Source organism: Talpa occidentalis, unplaced genomic scaffold (assembly GCF_014898055.3).
Source record: "Talpa occidentalis isolate TD23 unplaced genomic scaffold, MPIMG_talOcc4v2.1 talOcc4.17, whole genome shotgun sequence".
Classification (NCBI taxonomy): Eukaryota; Metazoa; Chordata; class Mammalia; order Eulipotyphla; family Talpidae; genus Talpa; species Talpa occidentalis.
This window is the reverse complement of record NW_023601754.1, coordinates 49,470,705-49,490,312: the sequence shown is the minus strand read 5'-3', so window position 1 is coordinate 49,490,312 and position 19,608 is coordinate 49,470,705. Positions and strand designations below refer to the sequence as shown.

At 58.0% G+C, this 19,608-nt stretch overlaps 2 protein-coding genes and 1 long non-coding RNA gene across 5 annotated transcripts; 2 read left to right on the top strand and 1 right to left on the bottom strand.

Annotated features, from left to right (window-relative positions):
* The first annotated feature begins 19 nt into the window (after positions 1–19).
* MBOAT7 (membrane bound O-acyltransferase domain containing 7) lies at positions 20–11,333 on the top strand. The gene is given in 9 exon segments (XM_037517178.2): positions 20–67; positions 705–783; positions 883–1,012; positions 1,650–1,776; positions 3,447–3,606; positions 5,378–5,473; positions 5,476–5,737; positions 7,451–7,627; positions 10,293–11,333. Coding segments are annotated over 8 exon segments (1,419 nt in total). The 5' UTR covers positions 20–67; positions 705–707; the 3' UTR covers positions 10,684–11,333.
* A 237-nt stretch (positions 11,334–11,570) lies between these two features.
* Positions 11,571–19,357, top strand: TMC4 (transmembrane channel like 4). Its single transcript, XM_037517176.1, has 15 exons — positions 11,571–11,649; positions 12,085–12,295; positions 14,009–14,154; positions 14,295–14,524; positions 14,655–14,776; positions 15,463–15,610; positions 16,131–16,298; positions 16,532–16,695; positions 16,952–17,078; positions 17,339–17,436; positions 17,701–17,884; positions 18,233–18,363; positions 18,460–18,615; positions 18,922–19,000; positions 19,109–19,357. Exons 1-15 carry the CDS (start codon positions 11,571–11,573, stop codon positions 19,175–19,177), a joined length of 2,112 nt encoding a protein of 703 aa, XP_037373073.1. The 3' UTR covers positions 19,178–19,357.
* Positions 12,320–19,462, bottom strand: LOC119249728 (uncharacterized). 3 transcript variants are annotated; one of them, XR_008552582.1, is made up of 5 exons: positions 17,673–19,462; positions 16,583–17,028; positions 14,724–14,887; positions 13,899–14,138; positions 12,320–13,497 (listed from the first exon to the last, which is right to left on the bottom strand). It is a non-coding gene; the product is annotated as an uncharacterized LOC119249728 (long non-coding RNA). The 3 variants fall into 3 exon arrangements; XR_008552583.1 differs by having other exon boundaries at positions 13,899–14,887; positions 17,673–17,871; positions 18,271–19,462; XR_008552581.1 differs by having other exon boundaries at positions 13,899–14,887.
* Positions 19,463–19,608: the final 146 nt, after the last annotated feature.

Sequence of the window (19,608 nt, the reverse complement as noted above, 5' to 3'; positions counted from 1 at the left end):
GTGGCGGGGCCGGCGGGCTCTGCTCGGCCGCCTCCTGCCCGCGCGCGGCGCGGAGCCGCGGGCCCAGGTGGGCTGCGGGCCCGGGGCGCCCCCGCGGCGCGGCGGGGCGGGGCGGGGCGGGGTGGGGTCGCTGCGGGGCGGCGGGCGGCCGGGTGCGGGGGCGGCGCCGGGCGCGCGGCCGGCTGGAGGTGGCGTAACTGCCTGTGGCTTTGCCGGGGAGGATCTGACCCGCGCGGGGTGCACGCGACCCGGCTGGGCTGGGGGCCGCTGCCGGCCCTTAGGGAGCCGGGGCCTCAGCTCCCAGAGAGGGGGCGGCTGGATGCTTGGACTCCTGGTCCTCTGGAAGAAGGTCTGGGGGGTCTGGAGTGGAGGGTTCTCGAAGAGGGAGGGGCGGGGGGAAGGAATCTGGCTGGAGCGGCGGTTCCTGGATCCTCGAACGAGGATGTTGGGGGCCTGGAATCCTGGGTTCTCAAAGGAGAAGAGAACTGGAGGCCTAGGATGTCAAACCAGGGGGGCCCGGGGGTGGACGACTCCATCCTCCAAGGAGGAAGTACCTGGAAAGGGTCCGATTCCAGTGTTGTCAAAGAGCCGAGACAGGCTCCATGAACTTCAACAATGGGGGGGGGGTGCGGATTCATGAATTTCCTGAAGGAGAAGGGGACCCCCCCTCAGTCCTGGGTTCTTATCACCTGCCCCTCCCCCAGACCATGTCGCCTGAAGAATGGACATATCTGGTGGTTCTTCTTATCTCCATCCCCATCGGCTTCCTCTTTAAGAAAGCTGGTGAGTCAGGTTCCTTCTCCAGTGGAAAATAAGGGGGGAGGACCCAGGCGGGGGACCCTTTGGAAGGTTCTAGTCTTATGCTGTCCTTTCTCCCTGCAGGACCCGGCTTGAAGAGATGGGGGGCAGCAGCTGTGGGCCTGGGGCTCACCTTATTCACCTGTGGCCCCCACACCTTACATTCTCTGATCACCATCCTTGGGACCTGGGCACTCATTCAGGCCCAGCCCTGGTGAGATTTGGGGGTGGGTGGAGGGAGACTGGAGGGGGAGAAGGAAGCAAGAAGCAACCTGTTTCCCCTTGGGGGCTTCCTTCATTTCTGGCTGGTTCTCTGGGTGTCTTGTTTATCTCTGCAATTGCCGGGTCGTTGTGTCTTCAACTTTCCTTCGCCTCCTGCCTTGTCTGGGTCTTGCCCCGTGTGTTTGTCCCCATCCTGTGCCTCCATGTCGTGGACTAGGGAGAGAGGGGGACCTTACTTGTCTGCTGGTTCTGCCGTCATTCATATTCCTCTTCCTTCCCCCTCTCTCCTCCTTTTCCTCCCTCTCTCCATCTCTATTCCTCTTCCTGTCTCTCTCCTCTCTCTGTCTCTCCTCCCTCCTCTTTTTTCCCCTTCTTCCAGAAAAAAATGGAGGGTTGATGCTCCCTGATGCTTCACCCTGATGCTCCCCTTAATCCCTCTTCATGCTCTTCTTTGTTACCTCACGTTTCTAAGTGGCTGTGCCTTTTATTCTGTTTCCGTCATGCTCACATTCCATCTTCCCCGCCCCCATTTCTGGTCTGGGGAGGTGGGGAGACTTTGTAGCTAGAATCTGGGGGAGGCCAAGGCCAGATCCCTGTGCCCAGCACAGCAGCCTCCTGCCTTTGCCCAGCTCCTGCCATGCCCTGGCCCTGGCCTGGACCTTCTCCTACCTCCTGTTCTTCCGCGCGCTCAGTCTGCTGGGCCTGCCCACTCCCACGCCCTTCACCAATGCCGTCCAGCTGCTGCTGACACTGAAGGTCAGACTCCATCCTGCCCTCCATCCTCCCCAACTTCACCCCCTCCTGGAAGCCACTGTGGGGAGGATACATGGGGGTGTGTGAAATTTTATCTCCCAAACCCTGGGGCCAGGTGGGACATTGCCGCTCTCTCTTCCCTGGGGTAAAGATGTATCCCCAAGTAACGTAACAGTGGGAGCCAGAGCTAAGGGTCCTACCCATGTGCTCCTTGCATCTCTGCAGCAAGCCATCTTGCTAGGGAGAAAAGACCCACACTGGGGAGGAAAGGCTTAATAGGACTTCAAACCGGAACACCCAAGTCTGACTTGAAACCACCTGGGAAAATGGGTGAAAACAGAGTCCCAGGCCTCGGCCAGACTGAAAAGTCATGCCTCCCTACTCAGTGCCGGGCCTCAAGGACCTATCAGTGGCCAGAACTGTGTGACAGGTAGTGCAGTGGGTGTCTTTGGATTCCAGTGCCCTATGGGGGTTCAAGGCCAGGCTTGGTAGGCTCAGGGGAGGCTTGGAGGAAGAGCCTTTGGGATGCAGGGAGCAGCGTGTATGCAAGGTTGCTCAGCCAGCCGCCTTGCATCCACGCCAGCCTTGCCGACTTTCCCTCAGGAGAAGGAAGGAGAGCGTCCATAGGGCCTCGTTGGCCAACGTGAGGAGTCTAGACACCTTTTTGTGGATCCAGGAGGCACCGGAAGAGGTTTTCTGGTTTGTTGTCACCTTTTTGGCACGAGAGGTCATGCAGGCAGATGTACACATTTAAAAACGCTCACTTGAGGCTGAGAATTTCGCACAGGCTGGGATGAGAAAGGGTCCTTATCCCAGTCCAGCACAGTCAGGCAAACTTGGAGCCCGCTGCATTTAGGGCAATTTGAGGCATTCCTATTTACACCAGTGGGGCAGGATGTAGAGGAGCCAGGAGGGTCGATGTGGGAGCCTGGGCCCAAGGGGCCGAGAAAAGGAGCCAGTGGTGGAACCTGGAAGGAAAGGCTTGGGGAGGCCATAGATCCACCACCTGGAGACAGTCCATAAAGGTCTGTCAACCCAAGATGTTCTTACAAGGGAGCCCCAGTGCTGCCCTCATCCTGCCTTCCTCCATTTCCACATGGGCCTCCCACCAGACAAAGCAGAAGAGGCCTGAAGACCAAGGCCTGTTCGCGCATAGCAGCCTGGGGTCTGGGAGGGGCAGTAGAGCATACCCAGTCCACACTCAGAGACTTGAGGACTTACAGATCAGGGGTCCAGAGAGGATGGTGGTGACATTTACGAGGGGGAGACTGGAAAGAGGATCAATTTGCGCTTCAAAGAGTAGGTGAAACCACATTCCACAGTGGAGGTGGGAAATTTGAGAGGTGCCCAGAAGACATCAGAGTATTGATGACAAAAGGCACGTTGATGAATAAGTTTGAGGTGGGGGAAGAAGTCTGGACGGGACAGAATTAGAGGTAGTCCGTGAGGATCTGGGTAGTATCTAAAGGCTCAGACTTCAGGGAAAACCCAGAGCAACAGGAATGATCCCAGGGGAAAGCCCCCCAGCTTATCGGACTAAAACCCTTACTCACCACTCGAGATTCTCCCAGCTGCCCTCAGTGCAGACGCTCAGCTCCCTTTTGCAGCTGGGGAGGTGGGTGTGAGGAAGGACCCCGGTCTGACCTGTCCCCACCCACACCCCCTTCCCCCAGCTGGTGAGCCTGGCCAGTGAAGTCCAGGACCTGCATCTGGCCCAGCGGAAGGAGCTGGCCACTGGCTTCAGCAAGGGGCCCAGCCTGGGGCTGCTGCCGGACGTGCCCTCTCTGATGGAGACGCTCAGCTACAGCTACTGCTACGTGGGAATCATGACCGGTGAGCGCTGGCTCCTCCCGTCCCCAGGGCTGTCTCCTGTACCCCATCTCCTGCCAGCGTCCCTGTTGTGGGTTCCCACCCTCTGTTCCAGCATCTCCAGCTCTGGGGATGAGCCTCTGCTCCCAGGTCTGGGTCTGACTCCCCCACTGTCCCATGGCTTCTCCAGAGTGGGGACAGACTGTTCTGCTAAGTGATTCCTTGTAGCTGATGGGAAGCAAACAGATGAAGAGAGAGATCAACTTGAACTTGGTGTTTTCACCACCCTGGCAACATATTCTTAGTTTAGGATCCCATTTTCTTTTTCCTGAGATTTTTTTACTCATTTTGTGACCATGAAAACCACAGTTTGACCATCATCACATAATTGACTAGGTAGATGGTCTGAACCATCCTGTCTGGCTCACTGTAGAGACTCTGTAGATGTGTTTGATCTTTAAAAACATGTCTTAATTTTTCATTCTTAATTTTCAGAAGAGCAGAGACATTTTACCACTTAATCTCTTGAAGTGATTAAGTTGCTCCTACTTTGTGAGTGCTATCTCAGGGGCTGGCCACCACATTTGTAGCTTTTGGCCACTGGGGCATGCTTTGTTTTTATATTTCTTTTAGATTTATTTTATTTATGCATACAAGAACAGGGGTGTAGGCCAGAGGTGCGGGGGGCGAGAGGATTCACCAGAGGCAGAGTGGGGAGCAGAATAGGCAGATCCACTGAAATCCACTGCTAAGGGGAGCAGCAGGGAGACAGGAGAGGTCTGCTGCACCCTGTGGGTCGGCTCCCTGGCCAGGGATCGAAATCAGGCCGCAGTGGTTTCCCATAGCTTGATAGTGCTGAGACTTTAACCCCTGCGCCACCAAGGAGGCCCACTGGGGCACCCTTTGGTTTGCTGTTACTATCCCATGTTCAATTCAGAAACTATTTTATTTTCCCGTGTTGACCATATAGGTTTTCAGTGTTTTTAACAACTTTTCGAGTTCTCCCTGCTGTGTTGCTTGGTGTTAGACTAGCCACAGAGTAGGGTAACTTTCACCACTGCGGAGGAGTGTCGTCGCCCCAGAATGAAACCTCGCACCCTTAGCCGTCAGCCCCCAAACCTCCCTCTTCCCCCAGTCCTGACAACCACTCACTTTCTCTTGTCTGAGCTTTTATCAGTGGTGCCACACGCTATTGGTGTGGCTTTGTGACCTCTCTGGCTTTCAATGCCCGTCACGTGTCTTAATTCCCATGGCTGCCTCCTCGGCCAGGCCCTCTTCTTACCATCGCTGCCTGTCCCGTTCCTGTTAGTGTCCCGCTCTGCGCAGCAGCCAGAGGAGTCTTAAGAAAGGGTGACTGGGGTCCCAACACTTCCCTGCTGGAGATCCCCCGTGAGTCTGCCCAGCACCCCGACTTTTCACACTGCTCACTTCCTGCTGTCCTTTAGACCCAGACCACCCCTGTCTCTTGGGGTCTGTCTCCACTTGTCTCGGCACCCCGGTACCGCTCATTCTTGGGAGTCTGTGTCCCTCTCTGTAATTGTCTGTCTGTCTCCCTGTATTCCTCCCCGCCCCTCCAGTTCTTTGTGCCTTTCTCTCTGGGTGTCCGGCCCCTCCCTCTGGACATCATGCCTCCACCCCCGGTCTCTGCTGCCTCTCTCTGTCTCTACCCCATTGTCCTCTTGCTCTGAACCCCCTCACCCCCTCACCTCCCACACCCCAGGCCCGCCTGCAGACTGGAGCTCTGCCCACTTCCCCATGGGTTCAGACTCTGACCCCGGCCTCCCTCCTGCCACAGGCCCGTTCTTCCGCTACCGCACCTACCTGGACTGGCTGGAGCAGCCCTTCCCCGGGGCCGTGCCCAGCCTGCGGCCTCTGCTGCGCCGCGCCTGGCCGGCCCGCTCTTTGGCCTGCTCTTCCTGCTGTCCTCCCACCTCTTCCCACTGGAGGCCGTGCGTGAGGACGCCTTCTACGCCCGCCCGCTGCCCGCCCGCCTCTTCTACATGATACCCGTCTTCTTCGCCTTCCGCATGCGCTTCTACGTGGCCTGGATTGCCGCCGAGTGCGGCTGCATTGCCGCCGGCTTCGGGGCCTACCCCGTGGCCGCCAAAGCCCGGGCCGGGGGCGGCCCCACCCTCCAATGCCCACCCCCCAGCAGGTCAGGCGGCGGGAGGGAGGCTGCCCAAGACCAGGCTGGCCCCCTCAGCGGGGGCTGGCCCTGCCCCTAGCCGGGAGGAGAGTGGGGAGAAGGGGGCGGGCCCACCACGAGTGGTTGGCAGTGTCACTTCTCGCCACCACAGCCCGCTTTCCCCTGTCTTAGGGAGACAGTCCTCCTGACACCCACAGACTGCCCCTGTTGCTAGCTTGTCATCCCCTTGGGATGGAGACTCGGTCTCTGTGACTTGAAAAAGGAAAGTGGGATCTTTAGCACCTGTGCCGCCCTAAAGGATTACCCCAATAACCAGATGATTCCTGGTTGCCCAGGATGGGTAGCCCTTTGTTGCTAAGGAAGTGGTTCCCTAGCAACTGGACCATCCCAGTTTGCTAGGGAAGCAGGTTTCTTAGCAACCAGGGTCCACCCTTTCCTCACAAAAGGCATGTTCTTTGTTGCTATAGAAATAGCATCCCCTTAGTTGCTACGAGCCAGCATCCTCCCCCTGGGATGTCCTCACAGCCTATCGTTGCCCCGTTTCTATGGAAATGGCATCCCTAACTGTGCTGTCCTCTGGTGTGTTGGAGGGGAAGATACCATTCCGAGCAACCATTGCTCAGGAAGCCCCCTGGTAACTCTGGGTTGTCCTTGATTCTGGTATTGCCACCCCCAGCACCTTCATTGCTAGGTAAGGCAGACTGCTGATAACCACAGGCCCTCTTGTTGCTAAGGAAGTATCCCTCCTGTGTTGACAGGGAACTGGCTCCCCCTAGCAACTGGGAGTGGACTGTGCTCTCCGCTCTTAACAGCCATAGTCTCTACCACCCAGGGCTGGGGTGGGACTAGGGGAGCAGCCCTCTGTAGTTCTGAGGACGACTCCTTGCTAGGGCCATGCCCACAGTGAAATGCCATTCAACACAAATTTATCGTCACTGCTCCTGTGGCTAGAGTGTACCCCAGAAAAAGGTGAAGCAACCTGATGAAGCCAACCCTGATGGCATCCCTCCTGTGATCAGAAGCAGAGTTCACGGGGCCAAGCATATTCCCCACTACTCAAACAATCACAAAGACCAATAGCAGGAAAGGCCCTTTTATGTTTTTTGTTTTTTTCTCCTTTCTGTTGGTCGGAGAGTGCCGGCTTTGTGGGTGGGGGAGGGTAGCAGGGTTCTGATCAAGGAAAGGTCCTTGTAGAAGCTTTTCTAAAACCAGCTAGACCTGGTTGCCAAGGAATGCCCTTTCCCTAGCAACAGAGATCATCCTGCTGTCCTTGGGCTCGGCACATCTCCCTAGCAATCCACGAACCCCCTCGTTGTTAGGGATGCCCTTTCATTAGCAACCACAGTGTCTGACCACCTAGAAGGGCGCACACTTACAGGTATCTCTAAATACCCTGAGCTCAGGTGCCAAGGAATGGCCCTTCCCTAGCATCTGAGACTAGTGAAGGGTGAGGCTGCTAAGGACTCGTAGCTTCGCAACCGTAGCCTTTCCACGGTTTTCGTGGCTGTCGCAGGCCCCGTTTAAGAGAAACCCATTGCTGTTGAATTGTGCCCCCAGGACTCCCCCCAAAGGCTCCCTCTGGGCTACCCTCCCCTGTTGCCCTAGCAAATATGTCAGCCCATGACCCCCTCCTTAGCAGCGGGGCTGGGACAGTAGCCAGCAGTGGGAGGAGGCCTGGCTGAGCTGCATGTCTGTCCCCCACCCTCATCCTCCACCCCCCAGTCCGGAGAAGGCGGCCTCCTTGGAGTACGACTATGAGACCATCCGCAACATCGACTGCTACGGCACGGACTTCTGCGTGCGGGTGCGGGATGGCATGCGGTACTGGAACATGACGGTGCAGTGGTGGCTGGCACAGTACATCTACAAGAGCGCGCCTGCTCGCTCTTACGTCTTCAGGTGAGTCCTTCCTGCCCGGGAGGCCGCGGCAGAACTACATCTCCCGGGAGCACCCTGGGCAGCCTCTGCCTCTTCAGCCAGCCTCTCCCCAAGGCGCACGGGAGTCGGAGTCGCAGCGCCTTAGGCCTGGGGTTGGGCCGTCAGGTTGGTGTTACTCTGGCATCAGTAGTTCCCCTTCTGTGACCCCTGGTTTCGATTTCTGTAAATGCAGCCTCCTTCCAGAGATTCAACCCTGTGGACTCAGTAGCCGGACTTTCCCAAATGTTGGCCTCGACCCTTCGAGGGGGTTAATGCTGTTACCATTTCCTAGGCTGATGGGAGGACCGTCAGGTCCAGTGCGACGCGCGCTTGCCGAGGTGCTGACAGCCGCGCGCTCGCTTCGTGTTCGCTTTCACCACTTCACCCTGCCGGTATTTCCTGGGTGGTCAGTTTATGTGGGACATGGTTATTTTTACAACCTTAGGCAGTAGGGACCCTTATCACCCCCAGAGTAGTATTTTTTAAGACAAAAAGTCAAACACGTCTATGTCCGTCACCCATGGGTAGAGACCCGCGTGCCTCCATATTTTACTCCCTTGGCTTCAGTCCCCATGTAAACAGCTGAGACAAGTCATCCCCCAGTTACAGATGAGGAGACCGAGGCTCAGGGGTTGGGTTACCTGCCGAGTGCCACCAGATGCGCTCAGAACGCGCATTCTCAAAATAAAGCCATTGATGATGGCTACTCGGGAGCGCCACTACCTGGGTACGTGACCCCGGGTGTATGGTTTAAAGTCTGCTCGGCTTGGTGTGGGGAGTGGAGTGGGGGGGAGGGGCAGGAGGTAAAGCGGGGAGACAAATTCAGAGGCCTGTGGGGCTGGCCAGGTGGGAGAGGATGTCCCTGCAGAGGAGTGGACAGTGGCTGGAAATGAGTGGATGGGTCGGACATGGCACAAACTGGACGTGAGGCCTGGTGCCTGATGGAGGGCCAGGTGGGCCATTTGCCTGGAAGGGGGACAGCCTGGGCAGGAAGAAGTTTCTGGAGTGGGGAAGATGCGGAAGTGAGACTTGGGCTGAGTCCCACTAACTTTGAGGCAACTCTTGGATTTCTGGGGCGGGGGTTGTGCGGGGAGGCCATTAATTATGTGATTCTGGTGTGTACAGGGAGGGTGGTGTGAGAAGCAGACACTTGAGCACTCTCAGGTAGAGGTGATACTTGCAGCTCCCGTCTCAGGATAAGGTCAAAGCATGGGGTGCTTCAGGTGTTAAGACAGGGGACTACCAAGTGCGGGTGAGAGCCATACCCCCAGGGGGCATTGGGTAGTATCTGAGAGTTTTTTGGTCTTCAAAGAGAGGTTGTGCTGGCACCTGGTGGGTGCCACCACCCTCCTCCCCAAGTGATCAGCTCCAAAGAGCAGTAACTCTGAGATTGAGACTCCTGGTGGAGACTAGGGACCTAGAGAAGGAGCCAGCGGAGACGCAGCCAGCAAGAGGGAAGGAGAGATTAGGGAAGAGCTGATTCCTGAGGGAAGCCCAGGGCGCCAGAGGCTCAAGGAAGGAGGGATCAGCTGTGCTGCAGGTATAAGCTCTGGGGCAGTGGGATGAGAGGCTGTGGGCTCTGGTTACCTTGGCAACCCTGATGGGCGCCTTTGGAGAGTAGAAGGGAAAGCTGGAACTGTGTGGGCTCAAGAGGAGCAGCAGAGGAGAAGCGAGGGGCACATTCACTGCACCGGGGAGAGCCAAGCTGCTGTCCTGTTCCCCGCCTTAGGGGGAATTTTTAAATCCCACAGAATCTTCTCTCCACCATGAGTAGGAAAGAGAGGAGCCAGTTTCGTAGTGAATAAGCAGTCAGCCAGATTGCAACATTCTGTCTATGTTTGAGATAGAATCTAGAATTTCTAGAGCGCAAGGATGCTTTGGCCCCAAATTAGAGGACTTCCCAGCCTGCTTGCTGCGCCTTTCATCCCCGGTTCGCCGGGTACTGTGGGCAGCCAAGTGTCTATCTGAAGGAAGAATAAAACTCCTGTCTCTAGGATAAGCAAGTGGTCACAGCTGGGGCCAAGCTTAGGATGAACCCCAACAGGGGCGGGGAGATGTGCGCCCTGTCTCCCTTGTCTTGTCTGGTTCCAAGAGATGACTTCCAGGCCGCCGGGGGCAGTTCCTGGATGGCAGTGCTTCTGGAGGCTTGTTAGGCTTTTTTTCCCTGAAGATTTACATTTATCTCCCAAGGACACAGAAATCGTCCCAAGGACAATTTCAGGGAAATTGTCTAAGAAGGGAGGGAAGGAAAGTTGAAGGAAAGTTCTCCCTGACAGCAACAGGCCGGTTCAGCCTTTTCATGGACGCTGGGCCCCCACGCTGGGGACCGCAGAAGAGATTGTGGCCAAACATCTCTGAATCTTCACGGGTCAGGAATATACCCTGCATCCCTCAAGGAGGAAGCAGCTAGAAACTAGGGTTCCTCCATCCTGAGACAAATGGATGCTGGGGAGAGTTATTGGGCTCCAGAAGAGAGTCTCTGGTCTGATGGAGAAGGGGCTGGGGGTCTGGACTCCTGGTCTGAGGGAGGAGGTGGCTGGGGGTCTGCATTCCCTATTCGGAGGGAGGAGGGGCCGGGGGCCTGGACTCCTGGTCTAAGGGTGGAGGGCAGGGACTATCCTGGTCCTAACTCCCAGCCCCTCCCCAGGAGTGCCTGGACCATGCTGCTGAGCGCCTACTGGCACGGCCTCCACCCTGGCTACTACCTAAGCTTCCTGACCATCCCGCTGTGCCTGGCCGCCGAGGGCAGGTTGGAGTCGGCCCTGCGGGGGCGGCTTAACCCCGAGGGCCAGAAGGCTTGGGACTGGGCGCACTGGTTCCTGAAGATGCGGGCCTACGACTACATGTGCATGGGCTTCGTGCTGCTCTCGCTGCGCGACACGCTGCGGTACTGGGCCTCCATCTACTTCTGCATCCACGTCCTGGCCCTGGCTGCGCTGGTGCTGGGGCTGGCTCTGGGTGGAGGAAGCCCCAGCCGTCGGAAGCCGGCCTCCCAGGCCGCTGCTGGCCTCGCGCCGGAAAAGCTCCGGGAGGAATAAGCTGCCATCCTGCCCCTTCTGCCTGCGGCCCAGCCACCAAGCTTTTGCCTGGGAATTCTGTGAACCAGGCTGCCGCCTCCTTTGCCAGAAAGAACCCTCATTTGACTTGGGGCCTGGAGAGGATTCCCACTTCCCCAGCACAACCCTGGCCTCCCATAAAGCACAGGTCTGGGTAGGGGGACAACCCCCTGCTACCTCACCTCTGGCCCGGTCTCCAGAAGGGCAGTTTCCCGCCCGTAAAGTGAAGCTGTCCAGACAGGAGTGTGCCCGGGTCCCTGTGCCTGTGTCCAGATTTTCAGAGCGTGCTGCCCTTCCCACGTGGTTTCAGGGACCAATTCCCTTTGGGCCATGGTGTGGGAACGTAGCTTCAGGACACGTTCTGGGAGTGGGAAGTGCCTTTCTCGCAGCTCTTGCTCCTCCTCAGCCAACCAGTATTTCAGAGCTGGGAGGGGTCTAAGCTTCCCTTCCACGTGGGGGAAACACGGGCGCTGATGAGCAGGCCTTGGGCCCTCTGATCCTACGGGTTGCATCAGCTACCACGGGGTCCCACCGCTCCTGCCACCCTTGTCATCCTCTGGCCTAAGACAGGCTCGGAATTCAACAGTCTCCCCCAATAAAGTGTCACACAAAGATGCTGTGTCCGAGTGTCTGTGGGGGTGCCGGCTGCCAGCCCGATTCCGATCGTGGGGGTGCCAGCTGCCAGCCAGGCTCCCAGAAGCCGGGCGGGCACCTGCGGGCTTGCCTGCCCAGAACTAGAGAACAGGAAGTGCTCGGCAGTCCTTGGGCCACCTGGCGGCCAGGTGCAGACCCGCCCCATTCCTCCCGCACCTGGGGCAGTCCCCGCCCCAGTGGCTCCAGGAGACGGAAGCGCAGCAGTGCCTGGGGCCATGGACGAGAGCCCAGCCTGGGACCCTGAGCCCCGGGGCTCCTCTGGGAGGTGGCCTGCACCCCGGGAAGCCCGAGCAGGTCGGGGAGCAGGGGGGAGGTCAGGTCTAGCCCCCCAAATTAGGTAGAAGTCCCCAGGGAGGAGAGCCACCAAGGCCTGGGCTCTGGGTCCAGAGGGCGGAGGGGGAGGGGTTTCGATTGCTGGGTTTCTGGGGAGAAGGCTGGGACGCCTAGTTGGGGGAGGAGGGGTACTGAGATCCAGATTTGAGCTTTGTGGGAGGGAAGGAGAAGAGCTAGGACTGGGACACAGATATTTGAGGAACAAGAGGAGCCAAGGTCCTAAAATCCAGAATACAGGGGGTAAAGTTGCAGGATTCATTGCTGGGGTAGCAGGGTTCTGGGGGTGCCACACGTGGGCACTTGGGGAGGGGCTGGGGATCTGGTCTCCTAGGTCTGACAGAGGAGGCTGGGGATCTGGACTCCTGGGTCTTCCCAGCACCCCGCCTCTTGCTCCAGGCCGGGCACTGTCCTCTGTGCTGAATGAGCTCCCCAGTGCTGCTACACTTCGGTATCGAGGCCCCGGGGTGCTGCCCTGGGGAGCCCTCCAGGAGGAGGACGGGGACCAGCAGTGGAGCTCCCAGGCCTTCGCTGAAGCTGCCCAAAATGAACTGCAGGCCCACCCTTCCCGGGAACTGCCCTGGCCCATGGAGGCCAGGCGAGCACACAGGTGAGGCCCTCCCCCGCTGTGGGGGATACCCCCGCTGTGGGGCGCGTGCCACCTCCGCCTTGTTGGGTCCCTGTCCATCAGTCTGCCCTGTTTCCCTCTGCCCGGGTGGATTCCTTTTCTCCCGTCCGAGTCTGCTTCTCTGCCTCCCAGTTTCCATGTCTCAGGGACGCTCTTCTCTGCCTCCAAGCCCACCTTTGCCTCAGTTTCCCGCTGCATCTATTGTCTCTATCTTTCCTCTCCCCTTTGTGTCCGTCTTGGCCTCCCCCTCACAGCCTGTTGCCCTTCACTTCTTCCTCTCGACGCTACATGATTTGCCAGGCACAGTGTCAAGGGAAACGCTGGACCTGTTGTTGAACAACTATGGCCCTTCTGAGAATGGAGTGCTGTGCGCCTCTCTGAGAGGCCTGGAAGTAATCATCCTTTTGTTCTACAATTCTGGGATCAATCCCTGGGGGGAGCAGCTTTTCCAAACCACCAAGCTATTTCCTAATACCAGCAGCGTGTCTGACTATTGAAATTCTCCCATGATTTACTGGGGGACAGTGTGAAGTCCCGGGGTGCTGCCCTGGGGAGCCCCGGAGGAGGAGGAGGAGGAGGGCCAACAGTGGAGCTCCCAGGCTTTCGCTGGGTAAGGGCTTGGCCAACCCGCTGCCTCCCCACCTCAGATGCCAGCCCACGTCCAGGCTGTAGCCTGCGCTTCTGACTGACTGGCTATAGGCGGCAGTTAGCTTGCCAGAGCAGCTCACAGGAATCGGGGAAACCTGCACTCACTAGACCACCGGTTTGTTATAAAAGGGGATAACTCAGAACAGCCACATGAAAGAGATGTAGAGAGCGGGATATGGGAAAAGGGCACGGAGCTCCCATGCCAGCTCCAGGGCACCACCCTCGAATCTCCATGTGTCCACCCACCCAGAAGCTCTCCGAACCCGTCCTTTGCGGTTTAGTGAAGGCTTTATTACCTGGGTGTGCCGGATTACCTCACTGGGGGCAGATCCCATCTCCCGCGGTGCTCCTTCCCGCGCAGGCCCCGCCCTTTACGCTCAGCTCGGTTCCCAGACAGCCTGTACGCATCCTCCCTGCCGCCAAAGCCAAGGCCTCGAGGTAAACTCGGGTGCCGTTGAAAGCGTTGTCAACGCGCAGACACCTGGACCGCTCTCAGTATCACTGAGGATATGCCAAGGTTTTTAGGAGCTGTGTGCCTGGAATGGGGGCAAATGCCAAATATAAATATTTCTTGTTATAAATCACAGTATCACATTTTCCTCCTGTCTTTTTTTTGTTTGTTTGTTTGCATTGTTTTTCTTGCAATTAGCCTATAGAGAAACGCAGAAGCCTTGACATAGGCGCTAAGTACTGAGAAAGCAAATATGCTGGGGGGTGTGGAAGGGAGAAAGAGGAGCAAGGTTGCAGCGGGGAGCATGCACTGCCTCTCTGCGTCCCTCTCTGCACCTCCCAGAACCTCTTCCCAAACTTGCTTTTCTTTCCCGTTTCACCCCCATGCTCGCTCCTTAAAGAGCAGAGCTGCTGCCCTGTCGATCAGTAGCCAGTTGCAGCCTGCTTCCCCTCCACCCGAGGTGGGAGTCTCCCTGCTGCGGCTTACCTGGGCCCCAGGACCACCCCATCAATGGCACGATGTTTCTCCACTTGAGTGGCTTCCACGTGGGGACTGCTGGGGCCTTCACTTTCTGTCTGACTCTGTTTCCTGCCCAGGCAGAGATACACCAGGGACCAAGAGGCTCAAGCCTCGGGATCCAGAGCCACCCACTGGGCCCGACAGCTTCGGAGATCCAAAGAGAAGCTTCGGAAAGGCCTGCACACCTTGAAACCCTGGTCGTGGACGCTGAAGAAGATAGGGGGTGCGGTGGGGCTGCGGGTGGCATCTTGGGCTGTGGCCAGACTCCTGGCTACGTGGGAGGAGGGGCTGGGGATCTGGACCCTGGAGGCTGGGAGGGGAGGGGTTAGGACCCCAGGCCTTTCTGCTGCACCCCCACCGCAGGCCAATATGGCGCTGGCACCGAGTCCTACTTCTCGCTGCTGCGCTTCCTGCTGCTTCTCAATGTGCTGGCCTCCGTGCTCAAGGTGTGCTTGACGCTGCTGCCCACCTGGGTGGGACAAGCTCCCCCGGGGCCCCCAGGTGGCAACTCCACGACGTGTGGCACCTACAACCCCACACAACAGGGCCTGGTCTCCTTCTCCAGCCAACTCTTCAACTTGCTCTCGGGACAGGTGAGTGCCCTGGTCCCTGGGAGCCGACCTCTGAAACCCCCAGTGCCCTGGTGGCCCTTCCATCTCCTGCTCCCGGTACCCTCCAGCCGCCTTACTCCACGGTGACCCCTCTCTGTCCTCCCCTCCCTAGGGCTATCTAGAATGGTCACCTCTCTTCTACGGGTTCTACCCGAGCCGCAACCCCCTGGCGGTCACCTACCTGTGCTCTGTCTTCGCCATTGGCCTCCTCTGCCTGCTGCTCATCCTGCATCGGTCAGTGACACGTGGGATCCCAGACCCCCTTCTCTGGTGGGTGGAAGGGGAGTCATGGTGGAGGAGGCCCTCTCCCCAAGAATCCGGAGCCCTTCTCTGTTACCCCTTTCTCTGTGAATTGAAATCAATTTTAAAAAAATGTAAAATGTATTTATGCAGACAGGAACTGGAGTACAGGCCGGAGGTGGGGGTGGCGGTGGTGGTGAGAGGATTCACCAGAGACACAGTGGGGAGCAGAATGGGCAGATTTACTGAAATTCACTGCTGAGGGGAACAGTGGGGAGACAGGAGAGGTCTGCTGGGCCCTGTGGGTAGCTCCCTGGCTGGGGATGGAACCCATGCTGCAGAGGCTGCGGACATCTTCACAGTGCTGTGCTCAAGCCCTTGCGCCACCAGGGAGGCCCTCTCTCTTATTTCCTGGACTCCTGCTTTCTAGGTCTCTTTTCCTCCTTCTGAGTCTTTGTCTCCTGTTCTTTAGTCTGTCCCCATTGGAGTCTCAATGTCCCCTTGAAGTCTGTCTCTCCCTAGTATCTTTGTCCCTCTCCATCCACCCCTGGTCCTTCCCTCTGGAGTTCTGTCCCTGAGTTCCAGTATGCCTTCCTCGGGGTATCTCTAAACTCTTCCGTTGGCCCTGGCCCAACGGCTCTCCCTCAGGCTCCTGCCACACCCCGTCTCCTCTCTCTTAGCTCCGTGCGTGGGCTGAAGCAGACATTGTTGGCTGAGTCGGGGGCTCTGACCAGCTACAGTCACCGGGTGTTCTCCGCCTGGGACTTTGGCCTCTGTGGAGATGTCTATGTGCAGCTGCGACAGCGCAACATCCGCTTTGAGTTGCAGGTGGGCCTAGGGGGCAGGGTCTACCGCCAGAGTGGGAGTGGGGCCTAGACCAGAGTCGGAGCTCCAGGTAGATGTTGAGCGGAGCTTTCTCCTCAGGAGGTGGGCCTTGGGGGAACGTGTGGGCTGGGTGGTGACCAGGGTAGGCTTGCCTAAGGTCAAAAGGTACAGGAAAAACAGCTGCAGGAAGGGGATGGGGCCCAAAGCCCCTTGGTGTAAAGAGATGGGTACGGCCAGGAAGGGCTTGATAAAGTAGACCTGTAATTCTCACCAGGCTCCAGTGTTGTATGGAGCCATGCAGGGGTGTGGCTGGGGTGCTGAGCAGGACGATGAAGGGGTGCAGCTAGGGAGCCCGGCAGGGCCGTGGAAGGAAGGGGCCGGGAGAGCTAGATCATCACCGGGAGGGGTATGACAAGGATCACAGAAGTCTAGAGGGGCAGTGTGGCTTCCCTTCAAGTCAAGGCGGGATGCTGGACCACTGGACGTAGGGGAATGGGGCGTGATTAGACATCTCTCCTCTCAGGTGGAACTGGAGGAAGCGAAGGTGCGGCAAAAGGCTGCAGTGCGGACCCTGGGGCAGCAAGTCAGGCTGTGGTCAGTGAGGGTGCTGCTCAACCTGGTAGTGATGGCGCTTCTGGGCGCCGCCTTCTATGGTATCTACTGGGTTACGGAGTACACCGTGGAGCTAAAGGTGCGGAAGGCTCTTGAGGGGAAAGAGGGGACACAATCTTGAAACCTACATTTCCAAGGGTGAAGGGGATTAACTTTATGATTCCCGGGTTCTTACAGAGGAGGGGTTGGGGAGGCATATTAGGACCCAAGGCTTCCGGGTCCTCAAGGAAGAAGAGGCTGGGGGAGCACCTTAGACTGGCTCCTGCAAGACCCAACAGCGTCATCTCTTGGCCCACCCTCCTTCCCTCACAGAAAATGGCCTTTGTCCAGAAGACACCACTGGTAGCGCTGGGGGTGGATTACCTTCCGTCCGCCTTCATTTCCGGGTTCAACTTCGTGCTGCCACCCGTGTTCAAGCTCCTCGCCCCGATAGAGGGCTACACCAGGAGCCGCCAGATTGCTCTTGTCCTGCTAAGGTTCCAGCCTTCTGGGGTGGGCGGGAATGCTGGCGAGGCTGGTCAAAAGACACAGTTTAGCAGATAAGACATCTGGGGGACATGGGATCCAGTGAGATGTGAGATCTGGATGCAAATTCTCATGCTCCGTCATTGAGCCTCAATGTCTTCATCTGTGAAATGGGAGAATTGTGAGTGTTTCCCAGCAGGAAGGTCCTGGCACGCGGTGGATGCTTGGTCCGTGCTGATTTCCCTTCCTCTTGCTTGCCCTTGCCAGGACGGTGTTTCTCCGCCTGGCCTCCCTGATGGTCTTGCTCTTCTCTCTCTGGGATCAGATCACTTGCAGCGGCAATCCTGAGGAAGAGCAGTGCAAACTCTGTGGCTATAATTCCAAAGAGTTTCCGGTAGGAAGGACTGGGGTGGAGGGGCGCTAGGACTCCTAGGTCCTGGAAGGAAATGGGAAGCTGGGGTCTAGACTCCTGGTTCGGGGAGGAAAGAGGAGCTTGAGGTGCTAGAATGTCCTCCCTTTGGGGACGGGGGTATGGACCTATCCAGACAAAGTGCTGATACTATGCCCATGTGCTAGCAATTTGGAGACTCAAGGGCTCAGGCCTTTAGGTGCCTGGGTCCTGAGGTCTTTCTGCCTGGTTTCTTCTTTTCTCAGTGCTGGGAGACTCGACTGGGGCAAGAGATGTACAAACTTATGCTCTTTGATCTGCTGACTGGATTCGCCGTCACGTTCCTCATCCAGTTGCCCCTGAAGTGAGATCCCCGCTCCTCATCCACTCCCTTTGCCCCGCCCCTTTCCATCCCGGCCTCTGACTGCTCAGTTTCTTTAGGCCAGGTCCTCAGCCTCTGCCCCTTTTAGTGTTAGGTGATCTTCTCTCTGACCACACCCCTACCTGGCAAGCAGGCGCCGTCCCTTGGGCACACCCCCTCCAGAACCGCACTTCCCATAGGGCGGGAGGGGAGAAGCTTGGAAATCACGGGTGGCGCACCCCTGACTCAGCTGGTCCTGCCCCTCAGGCTGTGCGGTGGCCTCTGTCCCGGAGCTCTGGGACGCATGTTGGGATCACGGGAGTTCCAGGTGCCCGACGAGGTGCTGGGGCTCATCTATGCACAGACGGTGGTCTGGGTGGGCAGTTTTTTCTGTCCTCTCCTGCCCCTACTCAATGCGGCCAAGTTCCTGCTGCTTTTCTATTTAAAGAAGGTGAGGGGGAGGGAGGATCCTTGGGTGCGGCGAAGCAGGAGGGTCTGGGTGCTGGGTGAGGTGGGGACTGAGGGGTGTGACTTCAGGGTCCTACAGGATGAGGATGCTGGGGCCCCAGACTACTGAGTCCTGAGAGGGGAGGGCACTGGGTGTGAGAGAAGGGGTGTAGGTCATCCTGACTTTTAGGTTTGAGGGATGAGGGGCGGGGTACTGACTCCTGGGTCTGATGGTGGGAAAAAAATGAGGACTCCTGGGTCCTGACTGAGACAGGGCTGGGGGCCAGGGTTACTGGATGGTGAAAAAGGAGAGGCTGGAGCTCACACTGCTTTCCCCTCCTCTCCCCTCCAGTTCATACTTTTTTCCGCCTGCTCCCCGGCCTCGCGCACCTTTCGAGCTTCCACTGCAAATTTCTTCTTCCCTTTGGTCCTCCTCCTGGGTCTGGCCATGTCTGCTGTTCCTGTTCTTTACAGCATCTTCCTGTAAGTGTGGGAGGTGCCTGCCTCTCTCCCTTCCCTCACCCTCATCCAAGACGCTGACTCTTGACTATGTTGAGCTCTGCCTGCCTCTGACTTCAGGATCCCACCTTCTAAGCTGTGCGGTCCATTCCGGGGACAGTCATCCATCTGGGACCAGATCCCCAAATCTATTTGTGACCTCCCTGAGACGGCCCAGAATTTTCTCTTCTTCCTGGGCACCCAGGCTTTTGCTGTGCCCCTTCTGCTGATCTCCAGGTGAGGAGGTTCAGACTTTCAGGTCTGAGTTTGAATGTGTGGGATCTGGGGACCCTGCTGCATGTGTGTCTAAGAAAGGAGGGAACTGGGGACCCAAACTCCTGGGAGGGAGAACGGGGGCCTGGACTCTTAGGTCTGAGGGAGGAGGCTGGGGGCCTGGACTCCTGGTCAGAGGGAGGAGTCGGATGGAAATTGGCCTTCCTGGGTCTGAAGTTAGAGATCCAGGCCCGCGGTTTCAAAGGCATCGTAAGTCAGTGACACTGGCAAGAGCGTTTCGCGAGCGGCTGTCATTCCGGTCTCCTCTAGCATCCTGATGGCGTATACCCTGGCTCTGGCTAACTCATACGGACGTCTCATCTCTGCACTCAAACGTCAGATGGAGATGGTGAGCCAAGTGGGGTGCCTGAGAAGGGCTCCCCGGGAATATGGATGGGAAGGGGCTTGGGGGAGAGGGATGCGTCTCACCGCCACCTCTCTTTATCTTTCACCCCAGGAAGCCCAGAATAAAGTCTTCCTGGCACAGCGCGCCGTGGCGCTGAGCTCGGCCCGGGCGACTCTTTGACCTCCCAGACCGGCTGGGGTGACGTCCCACTCTGAGATGCCCCAGGCGACGTCCTCTACAACACGGCACAACCGGAGAAGGCCCGCGCCCTTCCCACCCTGCGATTCGGAGAGTTCCAGGGCCCCCAAGTCCCTGCCCAGTGTCTGTCCCCCCAGCATCAATAAACAGCGCTGAGGCGTCCGAGCGGGCTCTGAAACTTGCGCACGGAAGTCCGAGGGGCACAGGCCAATGAGATGGTGGGCAGGGAGACCGGCAGGCGAGCCAGCCAATCGGCAGCCGAGCCCGCTAGCGTCGGGGGCAGGGCCACTAGTGATTGACTCAGGCCCGCGGGAGGAGGCCGTCGCTAGGCAACATCAGAGCCACGCGAGATCCTGGCGAAGGGAGGGGGCTTCTCAGCCAATCAACCCGCCCCGCACCCGCAGGGGGCGTGC